General features: G+C 52.8%; 1 protein-coding gene across 2 annotated transcripts; it reads left to right on the top strand.

Moving 5' to 3' along the window:
• Positions 1–2621: 2621 nt before the first annotated feature.
• CYP2A.B (cytochrome P450 2A.B) lies at positions 2622–16756 on the top strand. 2 transcript variants are annotated; one of them, XM_029066141.2, is made up of 9 exons: positions 2623–2832; positions 3432–3594; positions 4099–4248; positions 4611–4771; positions 6215–6391; positions 10563–10704; positions 12124–12311; positions 13765–13906; positions 16416–16756. In XM_029066141.2, exons 1-9 carry the CDS (start codon positions 2653–2655, stop codon positions 16595–16597), a joined length of 1485 nt encoding a protein of 494 aa, XP_028921974.1. In that variant the 5' UTR covers positions 2623–2652; the 3' UTR covers positions 16598–16756. The 2 variants fall into 2 exon arrangements, with proteins under 2 accessions (XP_028921975.1, XP_028921974.1); XM_029066142.2 differs by lacking the exon at positions 16416–16756 and having other exon boundaries at positions 2622–2832; positions 13737–13818.
• The last annotated feature ends 3244 nt before the right edge of the window (positions 16757–20000 follow it).

Below are 20000 nucleotides of genomic sequence, written 5' to 3'. Positions count from 1 at the left end.
ATGCCTCCTGATTAGGCAATAAATCTGGTTTCTTTTCCCAGATAACCCCCCTCACCCTTCTCAAGATCAACACTAATCCTCCCTGCTTTGTTCACCCTGCCTGGCCCAGGGACTCGTTTCACCTGCTCTACCCGTAGGAAGTTCTGTGGCCTAGTGGAAAGACCACAGGCCTGGCAGTCAGAGGTCGTATGTTCTAATTCCGCCTCTTCCCCGTACCTACTGCGTGACCTCGGGCAAGTCACTTCACTTCTCTGTGCCTCAGTTCCCTCATCTGCACAATGGGGATTCAATACCTGTTCTCCCTCTTAATTGGGCTGTGAGCTCATGCTCTATCCACCAAGTCAAGCTGCTTCTATCTTTTCCTCTAAAGAGTGGGGAGGCACGATCCTTTCCCACAAGGAACTCAAAGTCTACAGGGGGAGACGGACATTAAAATAAATTACAGAGAGGGGAATAGTAGAGTGCAAGGATATTTATATATATGCAGTGGGGCTAGGGTGAGTATTCAAGCACTTCAGAGGTCCACAGCCAAGTGCATAATCCCTGCAGAGGGGAGGCCAGATGGAGAAATGAGGCCTTCATCTGGGGAGGTCTCTTGGAGGAGTTGGGATTTTAGGAGGGTTTTGAAGGTGGGAAGGGTACTGGACTATCCTAAAAAAACCCCTCCCTTGACCCCTCCAGTTACCGCCCCATCTCCCTCTTATCATTCCTTGCCAAACTCCTTGAGCAATATGTCTAGCCATGTCCTCTCCTCCGATTCTCTCCGCTCCAATCTGGCTTCTGCCCCCTTCACTCTCAAAGGTCACAGACGATCTCCTTCTTGCCAAATCAAACGACCTCTACCCCCTCCTAATTCTCCTCGACCTCTCAGCTGCCTTCGACACTGTGGACCACCCCCGTCTCCTGGAAACATACCCATCCTCAGTTTCAGTGAGACTGCTTCTTCCGGTTCTCCTCCTACTTCTCTGGCCGCTCATTCTCAGTCTCTTTTGCGGGCTTTTCCTCTGCCTCCCACCTCCTAACTCTGGGTGTCCCTCAAAGTTCAGTTCTGGGTCCCCTTCTATTTTCCCTCTACACCCACTCTTTTGGAGAACTCATTCGCTCCCATGGCTTCAATTATGATCTCTACAGGGATGATTCGCAAATCTCCTTCTCCAGCCCTGATCTCTCTCCTTCTCTGCGGTCCTGCATTTCCTCTTGCCTTCAGAATATCTCTTCTTAGCTGTCTCACTGACACCTCAAAATTCACGTGTCCAAAACAGAACTCTCGATCTTCCTACCCAAGCCCTGTCTTCCCTGTGACTTTCCCATCACCGTAGATGGCACCATCATCTTTCCTGTCTCACGAGCCATAACCTTGGCGTTTTACTCGACTCATCTCTCTCATTCAACCACATATTCAATCTGACACTAAATCCTGTCAGGTCAACCTTCACAGCGTCGTTAAAATCAACCTTTTCATCTCCAGCCAAGCTGCCACATTAATCCAAGGATTATCCTACCCCATCATGATTATTGCATCAGTTTCCTTGCTGACCTCCCTGCCTCCTGTCTCTCCCCCCTACAGTCCCTACTTCACTATGTTGCCTGGATCATTTTCAACAAAATCATTCAGTCCATGTTTCCCAACTCCTTCTTGAGAACCTCCAGTGGTTGCCCATCCACCTCTGCATCAAACAGAAATTCTTTACCATCGGCTTTAAAGCACTCAATCCCCTTGTCTCCTCCTACCTCACCTCACTACTCTCCTAGTACAAACCAGCCTTCACTCCTCTAGTGCCAACCTACTCACTGTACCTCAATCTCATCTGTCTTGCCGCTGACCTCTCGCCCACATCCCACCTCTGGCCTGAAAAGCCCTCACCCTTCATAGCAGACAGACCTTCACTCTCCCCAACTTCAAAGCCTTACTTGAAGGCACATCCCCTCCAGGAAGCCTTCCCTGACTAGGCCCTCATTTCCTTTCTCCCACTTCCTTCAGCATCACCCTTGTACTTTAACTGGCACCTTTTATTCACCCCTCCCTCAACCCCACAGTATTTATATACGTAACTGTGATTTATTCATTTATATCCACGTCTGTCTCCCCCTCCAGACTGTAAGCTCACTGCAGATAGGGAACGTGTCCACCAGTTCTGTTGTATTGGATCATCATCCATTATTCCACTGACTGTACACTTACTGTGCACAGAGCTCTGTACTAAATGCTTGGGAGAGTACATCCAACAGAGTTGGTAGACTCATTCCCTGCCTTTAACGAGCTTACCGCCCAGAGGATTGTACTCTATTGTACTCTTCCAAGCGCCTAGTACAGTACTCTGCACCCAGTAGGCTCCTCACAATTACCATCAATTGAGTTTAGATTGCGAGCCCCCCGCGGAGGGCTGGAGCTGGTGCCCGGATCGACGCCCTGGGATCCCTTCTGGGGAGCGCCACGTTCGAGGGCCTTAATAAATGACAGTGATGGGTCAATTCCCAGAGTGCAGAGCTTCCAGGGCAGAGTTGACTCAACTCCACGGGGAGTCACAGAAGGGCTGATGGGTCCGATAACACATTGTGTAACTCGGGGCATGTGACCAACCTCCCTCCCCTGGAGGGGTAAAAAGGAGCAGTCCGGCCCGCCGCGGGTACTGCCCTTCTGAGAGGGCCGAGATGTTGGCCACCGCCTTCGTGGCCGCGCTTCTGCTGGCCTGCGTCTCCGTCCTGGTCCTACAGTCCATCTGGCGGCAGTGGAAGGACCGGAGTAAGATGCCCCCGGGCCCCACGCCCCTGCCTTTCTTCGGAAACTACCTGCATCTGGACATCAATCAGATGAGCAACTCGCTCATTAAGGTAGCAGCCCTGATGGAGGAGGAAGGCAGGGAGACATTGAGGGTGGGTTGGGGTTGGGGGGGGTCCCTGGGCAACCAAGATGGGCCCCCAGCCCAGAGCCCAACTGGGTGCTTAGTAAGGTAGAAGCCAGAGGTGGAAGGTTTATGTCGCCACACTCTTGGTCTCTTTAATCAGAGGGACAAAGATGCAGCTCAGAACCAAGTCCCTCCCTCTGTCTCCTAGACCCCCAGAGACCCACTGTCACTGAGATTAAGCCTGCCAGAGGCCATGGGAGTCCAGCCTCTTTCCCTTCGCTCTGCCCCAGGGGGGGAAAGATAGGACAGACAGTCTTCCCTCAGGCAAGGAGAAATCCCTGGGGACACAGGACAGATCCCCTACCAGCAGCCCAAGTCCAACCCTGCTCCCTGGTCAGGTGCAGAGGAGGGGAGGGAGAAGCTCCCGGATTCTCTCATGGGGAAGGGTGGGTGGGCAGTGGACAGACATGGTAGGGGGTGGGTGGCGATCAGGATATGCCCCCCCATTCGTGGGAACTGGGCTGGGCAGAGGAAAGGTGTGGAAGGAAGTGACCCCGGCCGAGGCCGGCCGGCTTTCTCCCCCAGGTGAGCCGGAAGTACGGGCCGGTGTTCACCGTGCACCTGGGGCCGCGGCGGGTGGTGGTCCTGTGTGGCTACCAGGCGGTCAAGGAGGCACTGGTGGACCAGGGTGAGGAGTTCAGCGGGCGCGGGGAGCAGGCCACGTTCAACTGGCTCTTCCAGGATTTTGGTGAGCTTTCCTACCCGATCTGCCCGGGCTCCGTCCTGGGACCGAGACGGGGGTGGTAGGGGTCGGGGTTTCCGGGACCCTCAGGGAGTAGGGGAGTGGCCCTAGGCCTGAGGTACGCTCTCCGCACAGTCCGCCTGCCCACGGGGAGACAGTCTGTCCTGTCCTAGAGCTTACAGTCTAGACGGGGAGATAGACATTAATATCAATCAACGAACTACAGACGTACGTAAGTGCTGTGGGGTTGGGAAGAGGGAAATGAATGAAGGGAACCATTGAGGATGACGCAGAAGGGAGAGGGAGAAGAGGAAAGGAGGGTTTAGTCTGGGAAGGCCTCTTGGAGGAGCGGGGCCTTCAATAAGGCTTTGAAGGCGGAGAGTGTAATTGTCTGTCGGATTTGAGGAGGGAGGACGTTCCAGGCCGGAGGAAGGATGTGAACGAGAGGTCAGCCGTGAGATAGAAGAGATCAAGGTACAGTGACCTCGCTGTCCGTGGCTTGTGGGGCAGGGGTGACCTTCAGCCAAGGGGAGCGAGCCAAGCTGCTGAGACGTTTCTCCATCATGACGCTGAGGGATTTCGGCATGGGCAAGCGGGGCATCGAGGAGCGCATCCAGGAGGAGGCCCGGTTCCTCAACGAGTCCTTGCGGGAGACTAAAGGTGGGTAGAGGGGCACCGGGGCACAGGCTCCCCAGCTCCGACTGGCCTCCTCCGGCCCCGGCCGCTAAGCTCGCGTCCCACAGGGCGAATCCAGGATGGAGCGGGGCTGGGAGCCATGTCAGTCAGTCAGTCGATCAGTTTTATTTACTGAGCGCTTACTGTGTGCAGAGCACTGTACTAACCCCAGGTAAAGTACAGTAAAACAATAAACGGACACATTCCCCGTCCACAAAGAGTTTACCTTCTAGAGACGGGGGGTTAGATCTTAACATGGATATTAATTGTGGAGGAGGACGGAGGAGGGGAGGTCCAAACGGGCCGATCTGGATTTCCCTCCTCCTCCCTCTCCCCGGGACCTCCAGGCTCCCCCATCGACCCCACTTTCTTCCTGAGCCGGGCGGTCTCCAACGTCATCAGCTCCATCGTGTTTGGAGATCGATTCGACTACCAGGACCAACAGTTCCTGTCTCTGCTGCAAATGATAAACACAAGCTTCCAGTTCTCGGCCTCGTCCGCTGGACAGGTATCCGGCCCTGGGTCTCCTTGAGGGAGTCTCCCGCCAAACGTGACCAGAGCTCGTTGTGGGCAGGGTTTATCTCTCCATATTGCTGTATTGTACTTTCCCAAGCGTCTAGTACAGTGTTCTGCAAACAGTAAGCGCTCAATAGATACTACCGAATGAATGAATGAATGAAAGACCCCTGGAAGCCAGAGCCGGACCCCTCGGTTTACCCCTGGGCTGGTTCCATCTGCCCCCCGGCAGATGAAGGGCGGGGTGGGGGACAGATGGGAAGCAGAGTGGTGAAGTGGATAGAGCACAGGCCTGAGAGTCGGAAGGTCCCGGGTTCTAATCCCTGCTCCGCCTCTTCTCTGCTGTGTGACCTCGGGCAAGTCCCAAACGGCTACTTTACTGCTACGGGCTCTTGTTATATCCCGGCTGGACTACCGTGTCAGCCTTCTCTCTGATCTCCCTTCCTCCTCTCTCGCCCCCTCCGGTCTATTCTTCACTCCGCCGCCCGGCTCATCTTCCCGCAGAAACGATCTGGGCCTGTCACTCCCCTTCTTAAACACCTCCAGTGGTTGCCTATCAATCTCCGCTCCAAACAAAAACTCCTCACTCTAGGCTTCGAGGCTCTCCATCACCTCGCCCCTTCCTACTTCTCCTCCCTTCTCTCCTTCTACCGCCCAGCCCGCACACTCCGCTCCTCCGCCGCCCACCTCCTCGCCGTCCCTCGGTCTCGCCCGTCCCGCCGTCGACCCCCGGGCCGCGTCCTCCCGCGGTCCCGGAACGCCCTCCCTCCTCACCTCCTCCAAACTGATTCTCTTCCCCTCTTCAAAACCCTACTTAAAACTCACCTCTTCTGAGAGGCCTTCCCAGACTGAGCTCCTCTTCTCCCTCTACTCCCTCTACCACCCCCCCCATACACCTCTCCGCAGCTAAACCCTCTTTTCCCCCTTTTCCCTCCGCTCCTCCCCCTCTCCCTTCCCATCCCCTCGGCACCGTACTCGTCCGCTCGACCGTATATATTTCCATCACCCTATTTATTTTCTTAATGGAATGTACATCGCCTCGATTCTATTTAGTCGCCATCGGTTTTTACGAGACGTTCTTCCCCTCGACTCTATTTATCGCCGTCGTTCTCGTCCGTCCGTCTCCCCCGATTAGACCGTGAGCCCGTCGAACGGCGGGGACCGTCTCTATCTGTTGCCGACTTGTTCATTCCAAGCGCTTAGTACAGTGCTCTGCACATAGTAAGCGCTCAATAAATACTATTGAATGAATGAATGAACTTCATTCTCTGGGCCTCTATTACCACATCTGGAAAATGGGGATAGGAGTGTGAACCCCAGGTGGGACGGAGACTGTGCCCAACCTGATTACCTTGTATCTAACCCAAAACTTTGAATAGAGCCTGGCGCATAGTAAGCGCTTAACAAATACCACAATTATTATTATAATTCTCAGCTCTTCAACATGTTCCACTCTGTGATGAAATACCTTCCGGGATCCCAGCATCAGGCGTTCAAGGACCTGCAGGGTCTGGGGCAGTTCATAGCCGAGAAGGTGGAGGAGAACCAACGGACCCTGGACCCCAACTCCCCCCGCAACTTCATCGACTCCTTCCTCATCAAGATGCAGAAGGTATTTGTCCGGGGGGCCCCCGCCGGGGCGGAGCACAGCCCCATAACTGTGGCATTGGTTAAGTGTTTACTCTGCTAAGCACTGAACTGATCACTGGAATAGATACAAGTTAACCAGGTGCCACATGGGGCACAACCTAAATAGAAAGGAGGGCAGGTATGGAATACCCATTTGGTGAATGAGGGTACTGAGGTACGGAGAAGTGAAGCGACTTATCCCAGGTCACCCAGCAGACAAGTAGCAGAGCTGGGATTAGAACCCGGGACCTCTGACTCCCCGGGCCTGGGTTCTTTCCTCGAGGCAATGCTGCTTCCCAGGGGGTCTCGTACCTCTTTGGTGGCTTTGCCAGCAAGCAGGAGGGGCATCTCGCGCTGAAAGGAAATCGTGCGGATACTCCCATCCCTTAACTGTGGGGGTTCAGTTTTGGGTCCCCTTCTATCCTCCATCTACACCCAGTCCCTTGGAGAACCCATTCGCTCCCATGGCTTCAACTATCTCTTCTACGCGGATGATACCCAAAGGTACATCTCCGGCCCTGATCTCTCTCCCTTCTCTGCAGTCTCGCATTTCCTCCTGCCTTTAAGACATCTCTACTTGGATGTCCTCCCGACACCTCAAACTCAATATGTCTAAAACGGAACTTATCTTCCCACCTGAACCTTATCCTCTCTCTCACTCTCCCGTCACCGTCGATGGCACCACCGCCCTTCCTGTCTCACCACCTCTCGTAACCTTGGCGATATATTCGACTCCTCTCTTCCATCCGACCCACATATTCAACCCATTGCTAAATCCTATCGGTTCCACGTTCCCAGCCTCACTAAAATCCACCCTCTCCTCGCCATCCAAACCGTTATCGTGCTAATCCAGGCGTTCAAGCTATCCCGCTTGGATTACTGTGTCAGACTCCTTGCTGATCTCCCGGCCTTCTGTCTCTCCCCTCTCCGGTCCGTATTTCACTCTGCAGCCCAGATCATTTTTCTACAAAAGTGTTCAGGACACTCCTCAAGAACCTCCAGTAGTTGCCCATCCACTGCCACATCAAACAGAAATCTCACCATCGGTTTTAAGAGAAGCAGCAGAGAAGTAGCGTGGCTCAGTGGAAAGAGCACGGGCTTTGGAGTCAGAGGTCACGGGTTCAAATCCCGGCTCGGCCACTTGTCAGCTGTGTGACTTTGGGCGAGTCACTTAACTTCTCGGTGCCTCAGTGACCTCATCTGTAAAATGGGGATTAAGACTGTGAGCCCCACGTGGGACAGCCTGATTCCCCTTGTGTCTACCCCAGCGCTTAGAACAGTGCTCGGCACATAGTAAGCCCTTAACAAATACCAACATTATTATTATTATTATTATTACTTTAAAGCAGTCATTTGCCTTGCTCCCTCCCACCTTAGAGAGGCAGCGTGGCTCAGTGGAAAGAGCCCGGGCTTGGGAGTCAGAGGTCATGGGTTCGTATCCCAGCTCTGCCACTTGTCAGCTGTGTGACCGTGGGCAAATCACTTAACTTCTCTGTGCATCAGTTACCTCATCTGTAAAATCTGTAAAATGTAGAGAAGCAGCGTGGCTCAGTGGAAAGAGCACGGGCTTTGGAGTCAGGGCTCATGAGTTCGAATCCCAGCTCTGCCACTTGTCGGCTGTGTGACTGTGGGCGAGTCACTTAACTTCTCTGTGCCTCAGTTCCCTCATCTGTAAAATGGGGATTAAGACTGTGAGCCCCACGTGGGACAACCTGATTCCCCTGTGTCTACCCCAGCGCTTAGAACGGTGCTCGGCACATAGTAAGCGCTTAACAAATACCAACATTATTAAAATGGGGTTTAACTGTGAGCCTCACGTGAGACAACCTGATGACCCTGTATCTCCCCCAGCGCTTAGAACGGTGCTCTGCACATAGTAAGCGCTTAACAAATACCAACATTATTATATCTGTAATTTATTTATTTATATGAAGATGTGTCTGCCCTTCTAAACTGTGAGTTCATTGTGGGCAGGGATTGTGTCTGCTTACTATTATATTGTACTCTCCCGAGTGCTTAGTACAGTACTTAGCACACCATAAGCACTCAATAAAGACAAGTGAATGCATGAATGAAAGATAACTGAGGAGACGGGAAGCGACTTGCCCAAGATCACACGGCAGACAGGTGGCAGAACTGGATTCGAATCCAAGTCCTCTTACTCCTAGGTCCAGACCCTTTCCACTAAGCCAGGAGGCTTCTCACACCACCCCCACCCCCAAACAACCAATGGGTCAGTGATATTTACCGAGCGCTTACTGTATTCTGAGCATTGTAAAAAATGCTAGGGAGAGTAATAATAATAATAATAATAATGTTGGTATTTGTTAAGCGCTTACTATGTGCCGAGCACTGTTCTAAGCGCTGGGGTAGACATAGGGGAATTAGGTTGTCCCACGTGGGGCTCACAGACTTAATCCCCATTTTACAGATGAGGGAACTGAGGCACAGAGAAGTTAAGTGACTCGCCCACAGTCACACAGCCGACAAGTGGCAGAGCTGGGATTCGAACTCATGAGCCCTGACTCAAGGGCTGGTAGATGGGTTTCCTGCTGATGTGGAGCTCACAGTCCAGAGGAGGAGAATAGCATTAAAATAAACTACGGGCCTCGGAGTCAGAAGGTCGTGGGTTCTATTCCTGGCTCTTCCACTTGTCTGCTGTGTGACCTTAGGCAAGTCACTTTACTTGTCTGTGCCTCACTTACCTCATCTGTATAATGGGGATGAAGACTGTGAGCCTCATATGGGACAGGGACTGTAGAGCATAAGGTGACTGAGGGCTGGGATCCTATCTTTTTTTTAATATCTGTTTAGTGCTTACGATGTGCCAGGCACTGTATGAAGCGCCGAGGAAGATACAAGCTTAACACATTGGCCACAGATCCTGTCCCACATGGGGTTCACTGTCTTAGAAACAGCATGGCCTAGTGGCTAGAGCATAGTCCTAGTTATCAGAAGGACCTGGGTTCCAATCCGGTTCTCCACTTGTCCGCTGTGTGATCTTGGACAAGTCACTTCATTTCTTTGTACCTCCGTTACCTCATCTGTAAAATGGCGATGAAGACTCTGAGCCCCAGGTGGAACAGAGACTGTACCCTCTCTGACTAGCTTGGATCTACCCCAGGGCTTAGTACAGTGCTTGGCACACAGTAAGCCTTAACAAATGCCATAATAATACATGGTTGGAGCTTAATTTTGGATCAGAGTATTGATTTATAAAGCAAAACTGGTCAAGCCTCATCAGTCAGTCAATCAGCTGTAATTACTGAGAAACAGCGTGGCTTAGTGGAAAGAGCCCGGGCTTGGGAGTCAGAGGTCACGGGTTCTAATCCCGGCTCCGTCTCTTGTCAGCTGTGTGACCTTGGGTAAGTCACCTCTCTGTGCCTCAGTTATCTCGTCTGTAAAATGGGGATGAAGACTGTGAGCCCTACGTGGGACAACCTGATGACCTTGTATCTATCCCCACATTTAGCAGAGTGCTTGGCACATAGTAAGAGCTTAACAAATACCAACATCATCATCATCATCATTTACTGGGCCCTCACTGTACTAACCACTCGGGAGAGTCCAGCATAGCAGAGTTGGTGGACACATTCCCTGCTCACAGAGAGCTTCGGTGCGAAGGAGGAAACGGACGTGAATAGAAACAAATAAATTACGGATAAATGCTGGGGGTCTGAGGCGGAGTGAATCGAGGGTACAAATCCAAGGGGAAGGTCAACGTAGAAGGGAGAAAGAGTAGGGGAAATGGGGGCTTAATGTGAGATTTCTTGGAGGAGATGTGCTTTTAATAAGGCTTTGAAGCGGGGGACAGTGGTGGTCCATCATATATGTGTTAAGAGGGGAGGAAGTCCCAGGCCAGAGGCAGGATGTGGGGGAAAGATTGGCGTCTCGACCCTTCGGCCCCTTAGTCCGTGAGCCTCACGGGAGACAGGGACTGTAGCTGACCTGATTAACCTGTATCTATCCCACCGCTCAGAACGGTCCTTAACACACAGTAAGGGCTTAACAGACACCATAGTGAATGACAGGGTTTCCCCTACCCCTAGGCCGGGGCTGGGGAAGGATGGGGAATGGTGGGCCAGGCTGGGTACGATGGCACCCAGGCCCCATGCCAACCCACACTCCTCCCCGACCCCAAACACCTACGGCAGGAAAAGAACAACCCCAACACAGAGTTCTTCCTGAAGAACCTGATCACGACGGCCCTGAACCTCTTCTTCGCCGGCACCGAGACGGTCAGCACCACCCTGCGCTACGGCTTCCTGCTGCTCATGAAGTACCCGGAAGTGGAAGGTGACGGGGCCAAGAGGGGGACCCCGCCCAAACGGGAGCCGCCCTACGGAGGGGGGAGTCATCGGGTGGCTGACCGGACAAGGCGGCGGAAAGGTCCTCCCCGTCCCCGATCCGGGCGGCAGACGGGGGCCGAGAGCCGGGAGCGGAGCCGTTTTTCCATCGGATCCTCGGGCTGATCCCAAGGCCTCCTTAGGGGGCTCCCCTTGCCCCCGCTGGGCAACGGGGCCAGTCCAGGGGCTCCTCTCATCAAAGGGCTCCCTCCACCCATGGTCCGGCCCCAGGACCCTGGCGGTGGCTCTGAAGGTGAGGTAGGGGCTCCGCGTTTTTCTTTTAATGGTATTTGTTAAGCGCTTACTATGTGTAAAACACTGTACTGAGCAATAGGCTAGACACAAGATCATCATTTGGACACAGTCCAGGTCCCACATGAGGCTCTCAGACTTAGTAATAAGAATAATAACGATGCTGATGGTGATGGTATTCGTTAAGCACTTACTATGTGTCAAGCACAGTTCTAAGCGCCGGGGTAGATACAAGATAATCAGGTTGGACACAGTCCACATGTCACATGAGGTTCACAGGCTTAACCCCCATTTTACAGATGAGGGAACTGAGGCCCAGAGAAGTGACTTGCCCAAGATCACACAGCAGACAAGGGACAAGCCAGGATTAGAACCTAGGTCCTCTGACGCCCAGGCTCGAGCTCTTTCCACTCTGTGGAGCTGCTTCTGCCCCCAGGTTCGGATGCTGCCAAGGGGGACCTGGGCAGAGGAGGCTCTTCCCCCATGAAGACCTGCCCCGAGGAGCAGCGAGACCTAGTGGAGACAGCCCCGGCCTGGAAGTCAGAAGGACCTAAGCTCTAATCCTGGCTCTGCCAATTCCCTGCTAAGGGACTTGGGGCAAGTCACTTCACTTGTCTGGGCCTCGGTTTCCTCAACTTTATAAGGGGCATACTGTTCTCCCTCCTAGTTAGGCTGTGAGCCCCACGTGGGACAGGGACTGGATCCGACCCCAGTCGGTCGGTCAATCATATCTGTTGAGCATTTACCGCGTGCAGAGCACTATACTAAGCGTTTGGGAGAGGACAATATAACAACATAACAGACACATTCCCTGCCCTCAACCAGCTTACCGGACTAAGAGATCGGGAGAGTCCAATATAACAATAAACGGACATATTCCCTGCCCACAGTGTCCTTACGGTCTAGAGACAAGTTTACCGTCTTAGAAAGATGACACGTATTAAGCGCTTAACATAAACCATTAAAAAAAAAATTCCCTATGGAAATGGGGCACCAGCCCATGCCCCCACCAGCAATCCGGTCCCCCCGGCCCCTGCTCCCAAACCCCTTCTTCCCCTGGGCCCCAGGCCCGCCCCAGCCCCCCAGGGCTCCTGACCTCCGCCTCCCCTTCCTCCAGCCAAGGTGCGCGAGGAGATAGAGCGAGTCATCGGTCACAACCGCCCCCCGAGGTTCGAGGACCGAGCGCAGATGCCCTACACCGAGGCCGTGATCCACGAGATCCAGAGAGTCAGCGACATAATCCCCATGAGTCTCGCCCACCGCGTGATGAAGGACACCAAGTTCCGGGGATACCTGATCCCCAAGGTAGCCCTCTTCCTTGCCCCTCCCCGTGTTCTCTTTCGTCAAAGCCGGGGCGTCAACCAGTCAGTCGGTCAGTCAGTTGTATTTATTGAGCGCTTTCTGTGGGCAGAGCACTGTACTAAACGCTTGGGAGAGGACAATATAACAATCTAACGGACACACTCCCCGCCCACAGAGAGATACAGTCTAGAGGGGGAGGAAGACTTCAATCTAAATAAATAAATGGGAGGGGGGATGAATCAAGGGAGCACGTATAGTATCGTGTCAGGGCGACGCAGAACGGGGAGGCAGAAGAGGAAAGGAGGGCTAAATCAGGGAAGGCCTCTTGGAGGAGATGGGCCCGCAATGAGGCATTGAAGGGTGTGGGGAGAATCAGTGTCTACCGGGGGCCCGTGGTGGGGTGGGGGTAGATTGGACTTGGAGGAGCTGAGATACAGAGGGAAGATGATGAACCTCGTGGAGAAAGCCTGGGCCTGGGAGCCAGGAGGACCTGGGTTCTAATCCTGGCTCTGCCACTTGTCTGCTATGTGACCTTAGGCGAGTCACTTTGCTTCTCTGGGCCTCAGTTACCTCACCTGGGGAGTAAGACTGTGAGCCCCATGTGGGACGTGGACTGTGCCCCACCTGATTAGCTTGTGCTTATCAGAGGAGGATGATGATGATGGTACTTGTTAAGCGCTTACTATGTGCCAAGCACTGTTCTAAATGCTGAGCACTGTTCTAAGAGGACTTAATGGAGCGCCTGGCACATAGTAAGTGCTTAACAACATTAAAAAAAGAAAAAAAATTGGCTGTCCCCCACTCCAAGCAAGCCCAGGGGACAAAAGTAATAATAATAATAATCATTTTGGCATTTTTAAGCACTTACTAGGTGCCAGATACTGTTTTAAGCACTGGAGTAGATACAAGCAAATCCGGTTGGACACGGCCCCTGTCCCACGTGGGGCTCGCAAGCATAATCCCCATTTTACAGATGAGGGAACTGAGGTACAGAGAAGTGACTCACCCAAGTTCATTCGGTCATTCATTCAGTAGTATTTATTCAGCGCCTACCAAGTGTACTAAGCACCTGGGAAAGTACAATACAGCAATAAAGAGAGATAATCCCTGCCCACAACGAGCTCACAGTCTAGAGGGGAGCCAGAAGTCAGTACAACTCAGGTCCTTCTGCTGCCCAGGCCTGTGCTCTATTCCCTGGGCCACACTGCTTCTCTAAAATCCCACTGATATATAAATATCAGTGGATATAAATGTTATCATCTGGGTACAGGCTGGGGGAAATAAGGGAGGGAGGAGGAGCTGGTTCAGCAAGGGAACGTTTCACGCTAGAGGAAACACTAGTCATCTGGGAAAGGAGACCCCGGGAGGGGAAGGAAGAGGGAAGAATGGGGAAACCCTCTGCCGAGACCCCGTCTTCTCGTCCCCCAGGCCACCCGCCCCTTTTCCTCTCTCCCAGGGTACGGAGGTGTTCCCCTTGCTCAGCTCCGTGCTTAGAGATCCCCAGTTCTTCCCTAACCCCGAGGCCTTCGACCCCGGCCACTTCCTGGACGTGAATGGCCAGTTCAAGAAGAGCAATGCCTTTATGGCCTTCTCGGTTGGTAAGTGAACGGGTCCCGAGGTGCTGCTCCAGGCTACGGGATCCTGCGGGGCGATGGGAGAAGGTGGGGGGGGAGCGATGGTGGGGGGGGCCCCTCCTCCGGGCTACGTGGTCTTGTGGGATGATGGCGGTCGGGGGGGCGGCTAATCCAGGCTCCGTGCTCCTGTGGGGCGATGGGCGAGGGGGACCACACTCCAAGCTATGTGGTCCTGTGGGGTGTTGGGGGGGCCCTGCTCCCCCTCCCCTATGCCCATTGACCCTGACCCAATATAGACTCACAAAAAATACAACCTTTTGGCCTAAAGGCTGGAACCTCGACTACGGTCAATCAATTAATCATATTTATGAAGCACGCAACGTGTGCAGCGCACTACGGTAAGCACTGGGGGAGTACATTTTAAGAGTTGGTAGATACGTTCCCCGCCCACAACGAGCTCATGGTCTAGAGGGGGATACAGATACTAATAAAATAAATGAATTATGAACATCAATCAGTGCGTCGTATTTATTGCGTGCTTACTGTGTGCGCAGCACTGTTCTAAGTGCTTGGGAGAGTACTATGTAACAGAGTTGGTAGATACAATCTCTGCCCACGGTGACCTCAGAGTCTAAAGGGGAAGACAGACATGAATATACATAAAGGACAGACACGGAAATAAGTGTTCTGGAGGAAAATGAGGGGTGACTAAAGGGCAAGAAACCAAATGCTTGGGTGACGCAGAAGGGAGTGGGAGAAGAGGAAAGGAGGGCTCAGGCAGGGAAGGCCTCTGGAAGGAGCTGGGCCTTCAGTAAGTCTTTGAAGGTGGGGAGATGGATCATCGGTTGGATATGAAGAGGGAGGTGTTCAAATATTGGCTTTGGCTATGATTGGGACTTGAATTTGGACTTGGCTACAAATCGAAATTTGGTGTCCATTAACTCTCCTGGGTAACCTTTGATCAATCACGCTGGGTTCTCCATCTCTCCCTTAATGTTGGCCACCCGGAGATGGAGCTGAGCATAAACGCTCGGTAAATGCTGTGGACGAGGAGGATCTAACTGCCACTAACTAATTGACCGATTCCTTGACTGAAGGAAGCCAGGAAGCTAAGGAAACTATCTTACAGGTCTTAAAAGGCAGCGTGGCCCAGTGGATGAAGCACGGGCCTGGGGTTCGGAACGACCTGGGTTCTAATCCTGGCTCCTCCTCCGGTCTGCTGTGTGACCTTGAGCAAGTCACTTCACTTCTCTAGGTCTCACTTACCTCATCTGTAAAATGAGTTCGAATCCCAGCTCTGCCACTTGTCAGCTGTGTGACTGTGGGCAAGTCACTTCACTTCTCTGGGCCTCAGTGACCTCATCTGTAAAATGGGGATTAAGACTGTGAGCCCCACGTGGGACAACCTGATTCCCCTATGTCTACCCCAGCGCTTAGAACAGTGCTCTGCACATAGTAAGCGCTTCACAAATACCAACGTTATTATTATTATAAAACGGAGATTAAGACCGTGAGCCCCATGTGGGACACGGACTGTCTCCAATCTGATTAGCTCATATCAACCCCAGTGCTTAGAACAGTGCCTGGCACTTAGTAAGGGCTTAACAAATACCATAAAAAAAAGTCTGGGAGGTTCAATCAATTAATCATATTTACAGATCACTTCCAGTATGGAGAGCACTGTAGTACAATGGAACAATAAAACAGTTTGTAGACACAAACCGAGCCCACCCAGAGCCCCACGGCACTAATGTATATATCCATAATTTATATATTCATATTAATATCTGTCTCTCCCTCCAGATGGGAAGCTCGATGTGGGCAGGGAAGGCATCTGTTGTATTGTTATATTCTACTCTCTCAAGGGCTCAGCACAGCGCTCCGCACAAAGTAAACGCTCAATAAATACGATCGATCGATTCGAGCGTTTAATCGGATATGGGACAGGGACTGTGTCCTCTGACCTGATCATCCTGAACCTAGCACAGTGCTAGACTTTCAATAACTGTGGCATTTATAAGTGCTGGAGGACGAACAGGGTAATGAGTTCAGCGAGTCCCTGTCCCATTCAGGGAGCACAATAAAAGAGGGAAGGAGAGGAGCCATTTTACAGATAAAGAGACTGAGGCTTGGCAAGGATTAAGTGATCTGCCCAAGGTCTGCCAACTCTGTTACATAGTACTCTCCCAAGCGCTTAATACAGAGCCGTGCACCCAGTAAACGTTCAATAGATTGATGGATTGATAGTGACAGAGCAGGGATCAGTGGCTGGGTGCCTTGAATCCCAACCCCATGCTCATCCCAACCCCTTTGAGGATGACCACCCCCGACACACATACTACATCTCCTCCAGGGTCTCGAGGCCAGATTGATGAATCCCTTCTCTGATCAGGCCTCAATCCCTCCTGCTTCATCTGGAGCTCACCACCCACCGGACTGGGGCAGGGCGAAAGAGGTTTTCCCTGCCATCCGATTTTTAACCTTCCTTCCTCCCTCCCTCCTTTCTTCCCTGTCTTCCCTCCTCCCTCCCCAGGCAAGCGGTACTGCTTTGGGGAGAGGCTGGCCCGCACGGAGCTCTTCCTCTTCCTCACCACCATCCTGCAGAATTTCCGCTTCAAGTCTCCCCTGCGGACCGAGGACATCGACATCTCTCCCAAACTAGTTGGCTTCGCCACCATCCCCCGCAACTACGAGATCAGCTTCCTGCCCCGCTGAGCGGGCGGGGGGTGGACTGCTGGGGCAAGGGGGAATGGGGCGAGAGGAGGTGGGGGTATGCGGTTTAAAGTGTGAGGGGGACAGGCCCCTAAAACCACCACCACGCGTGACCCCAATAAACGACGGGCGACTCTCTGGGAGTCCCCCAAAATAATTCAACTTCCTTGGCCGGAGATTTTTCACCATCAGATGGGGGGCACCACCAGAGAGGGGGTGAATATAGACAATAACCCCACCCCTCTGGTTCTGAAACCAACTGAGCTGTGCTCTCCGTCAATCAATCAATTGTATTTATTGAGCACTTACCGTGCGCAGAGCACTGGACTAAGCACTTGGGAGAGGACAATATAACAATAAACAGACACATTCCCTGCCCACAACAAGGTCTAGAGAGGGAGAGAGACATTAATATAAATGAAGTAAAGATATGGAAATGAGCGTTTGGGGGCTGAAAAGGGGGATGAAGAAAGGGAGGGAGTCAGGGCGACGTAGAAGGGAGTGGGAGAAAAGGAAAGGAGGGCTCAGTCAGGGAAGGCCCCTTGGAGACGATGTGCCTTCAAGAAGGTTTTGAGCAGGAGTGACTGTCTGTCATCCACGTCATCATCGTCGATGGTGTTTGCTGAGCGCTTGCCGTGTGCAGGGCACTGTGCTAAGCGCTTGGGAGAGTACCCGGATAATAATAACGTTGGTATTTGTTAAGCGCTTCCTATGTGCCGAGCACTGTTCTAAGCGCTGGGGTAGACATAGGGGAATCAGGTCGCCCCACGTGGGGCTCACAGTCTTAATCCCCATTTGACAGATGAGGGAACTGAGGCACAGAGAAGTTCAGTGACTTGCCCACAGTCACACAGCCGACAAGTGGCAGAGCTGGGATTCGAACTCATGAGCCCTGACTCCAAAGCCCGTGCTCTTTCCACGGAGCCATGCTGCTTCTCAGTTCCCGGATGCAACGACCGCCTTCGGGTCGGAGCCCAGGGTCAGCGGCTGGACCGTGGGCCGGGGGCTGAGGAGAGATCCGGGGACCAGCAGCGGTCACTCCGCTGGCCGTGGAGAAGGCGGCCCCGGTATAGACCTTGGGCTGCGTCTGTGTGACCTCGGGCCAGTCACTTCACTTCTCTGGGCCTCAGTTCCCTCACCTGTAAAATGGGGATCGAGACGGTGAGCCCCATGCGGGACGGGGACTGCGTCCAACCGGATTTGCTTGTATCCACCCCACCGCTTAGTACAGTGCCCTTTCATTCATTCATCCAGTCGTATTTATTAAGCACTTACTGAGTGCAGAGCACAGTACTAAGCACTTGAGAAAGTACAATACGGCTATAATGAGTGACAATCCCTGCCCATGGTGAGATCGCAGTCTAGAGGGGGAGGGAGACATCAATACAGATAAACAGACATCAATCTAAATCAATAAAATGACAGATATAGATATATACATAGGCGCTGTGGGGCCGGGAGTGGGGAAGAGCAAAGGGAGCGATTCAGGGCGATGCAGAAGGGAGTGTGGAGATGAGAAAAAACGGAGTTTAGTCTGGGAGGGCCTCTCGGAGGAGATGGGCCTTCGGGAAGGCTTATTATGTGTCCTGCACACAAGCGCTTAACAAATGTTACTATTATCAGTCTCTTGATAATGAGCCCTATGTGGAGCAGGGACTGTGTCCAACCCGATTATCTTGTATCTACCCCGGCGCTTAAAACAGTGCCTGGTACATAGTAAGCACTTAACAAATACCACAGTTATTATCATTATTATTCCCGGCTGTGGGGCGGGGGTAAATCCGAGCTCCCACCGTGGAATGGGGCGGGGGGGGGGGGGTCTTGGGGACCGCCCATTATCATCGGGGACCCCCGCCCCTCCTAGCTGGCAACCGGTGACATCACCCGTGCTTGAGCCTGTGATCGGTTGTTCCTCCCCTAAAAGTGAAAACAGAGAAGGGCCGGCGGGGTTGGGGGGCTACACTGGACACGGGCCTGAGCGGAGACCGGCCTGGGGAGCCCCTTTCTCTGGACCCCTTGAGGTTTCGGGCTTCGGCCGAGCTACGGAACCAGGCCCGTACCGGCCAGAGTCCTGTTCCTCCAGCCCAAGCGGCACAGACTCCTTTACTCCGATCCCTAGAGACGGGAGGATGGCCAGAATGACCCTGCAAACGCCTGTCCCACTCGAGGGGTCGTAATGTGGTACGAATAGGAAGATGACGATAATAATTATTACAATAACTGTACTGGTTTAACACCTTCTTTGTGCCAAGCTCTGTAACAAGCTCCGGGGTAGATACAGGATACTCAAGTCGGACACAGTCCCTGTCCCTCATGGGGCTCACAGTCTAAGAGGGATTGAATCCCCATTTGACAGATGAGGAAACTGAGGCACAAAGAAGCTAAAGTGACTTACCCAAGGTCACCCAGCAGGAGCCTGGCAGAGACAGGATGCCTGTCTACTGCAGTGTGGCTTAGTGGAAAAAACACGGGCTTGGGAGTCAGAGGACATGGGTTCCAATCCCGGCTCTGCCACTTGTTTGCTGTGTGACCTTGGGCAAGCCGCTTAACTTCTCTATGCCTCAGTTACCTCATCGGTCAAATGGGGATGAAGACTGTGAGCCCCACGTGGGACAACCTGACTACCTTGTATCTCCCCCAGCGCTTAGAACAGTGCCCGGCACATACTGAGCGCTTAACAAATACCATAACAATAATAATAATAACAATACTGCTACTGATGCCCGTCTACTTGTTTTGTCTTGTTGTCTGTCTCCCCCTCTTCTAGACTGTGAGCTCACTGTTGGGTAGGGATTGTCTCTATCTGTCGCCGAACTGTACTTTCCAAACGCTTAGTACAGTCCTCTGCCCACAGTAAGCGCTCAATAAATACGATTGAATGAATGAATGATGAGAACGCCGGTCTCCTGACTTCAGGCCCCGGGTTCCTGCCACTAATTCAATTCAATCGTATTTATTGAGCACTTGCTGTGTGCAGAGCACTGTCCTAAGTGCTTGGGAGCATGCAATGCACCAATAAAAGGCCACATTCCCTGCCCACAACCAGCTTACAGTCTAGAGGAATAATAATGATAAGCGCTTCCCATGCGATAGGCACCGTACTAAGCGCTGGGTTGGACGCAAGCAAATCGAGTTGGACACAGTCCCTGTCCCAGGTGGGGCTCGCAGTCTCAATCCCCCTTTTACAGATGAGGTGACTGAGGCACAGAGAAGCGAAATGACTCGCCCAAGGCCACGTGGCAGACAAGTGGCGGATGGGGGATTAGAACCCATGACCTTCCGACTCCCAGATTCACGACGCCGTGCTGCTTCCCCAGTCCATGCTGTTTCCCCTAGATAGCGCCCCCATTCCACCGCTTAGTAGCAGCGTCCCTCAGTGGAAAGAGCCCGGGGTTTAGGAGTCAGA

Source organism: Ornithorhynchus anatinus, chromosome 5, assembly GCF_004115215.2.
Source record: "Ornithorhynchus anatinus isolate Pmale09 chromosome 5, mOrnAna1.pri.v4, whole genome shotgun sequence".
NCBI classification, from domain to species: domain Eukaryota; kingdom Metazoa; phylum Chordata; class Mammalia; order Monotremata; family Ornithorhynchidae; genus Ornithorhynchus; species Ornithorhynchus anatinus.
The sequence above is the reverse complement of the archived record's forward strand: the minus strand, read 5'-3'. Positions and strand labels throughout refer to the sequence as shown.

Coding starts and splice junctions, on each gene's coding strand:
- CYP2A.B (XM_029066141.2), top strand. CDS start 2,653: ATGTTGGCCACCGCCTTCGTGGCCGCGCTTCTGCTGGCCTGCGTCTCC. Junction 6,392..10,562: donor TCCTCATCAAGATGCAGAAG/GTATTTGTCCGG, acceptor CACCTACGGCAG/GAAAAGAACAACCCCAACAC. Junction 10,705..12,123: donor GAAGTACCCGGAAGTGGAAG/GTGACGGGGCCA, acceptor CCCTTCCTCCAG/CCAAGGTGCGCGAGGAGATA.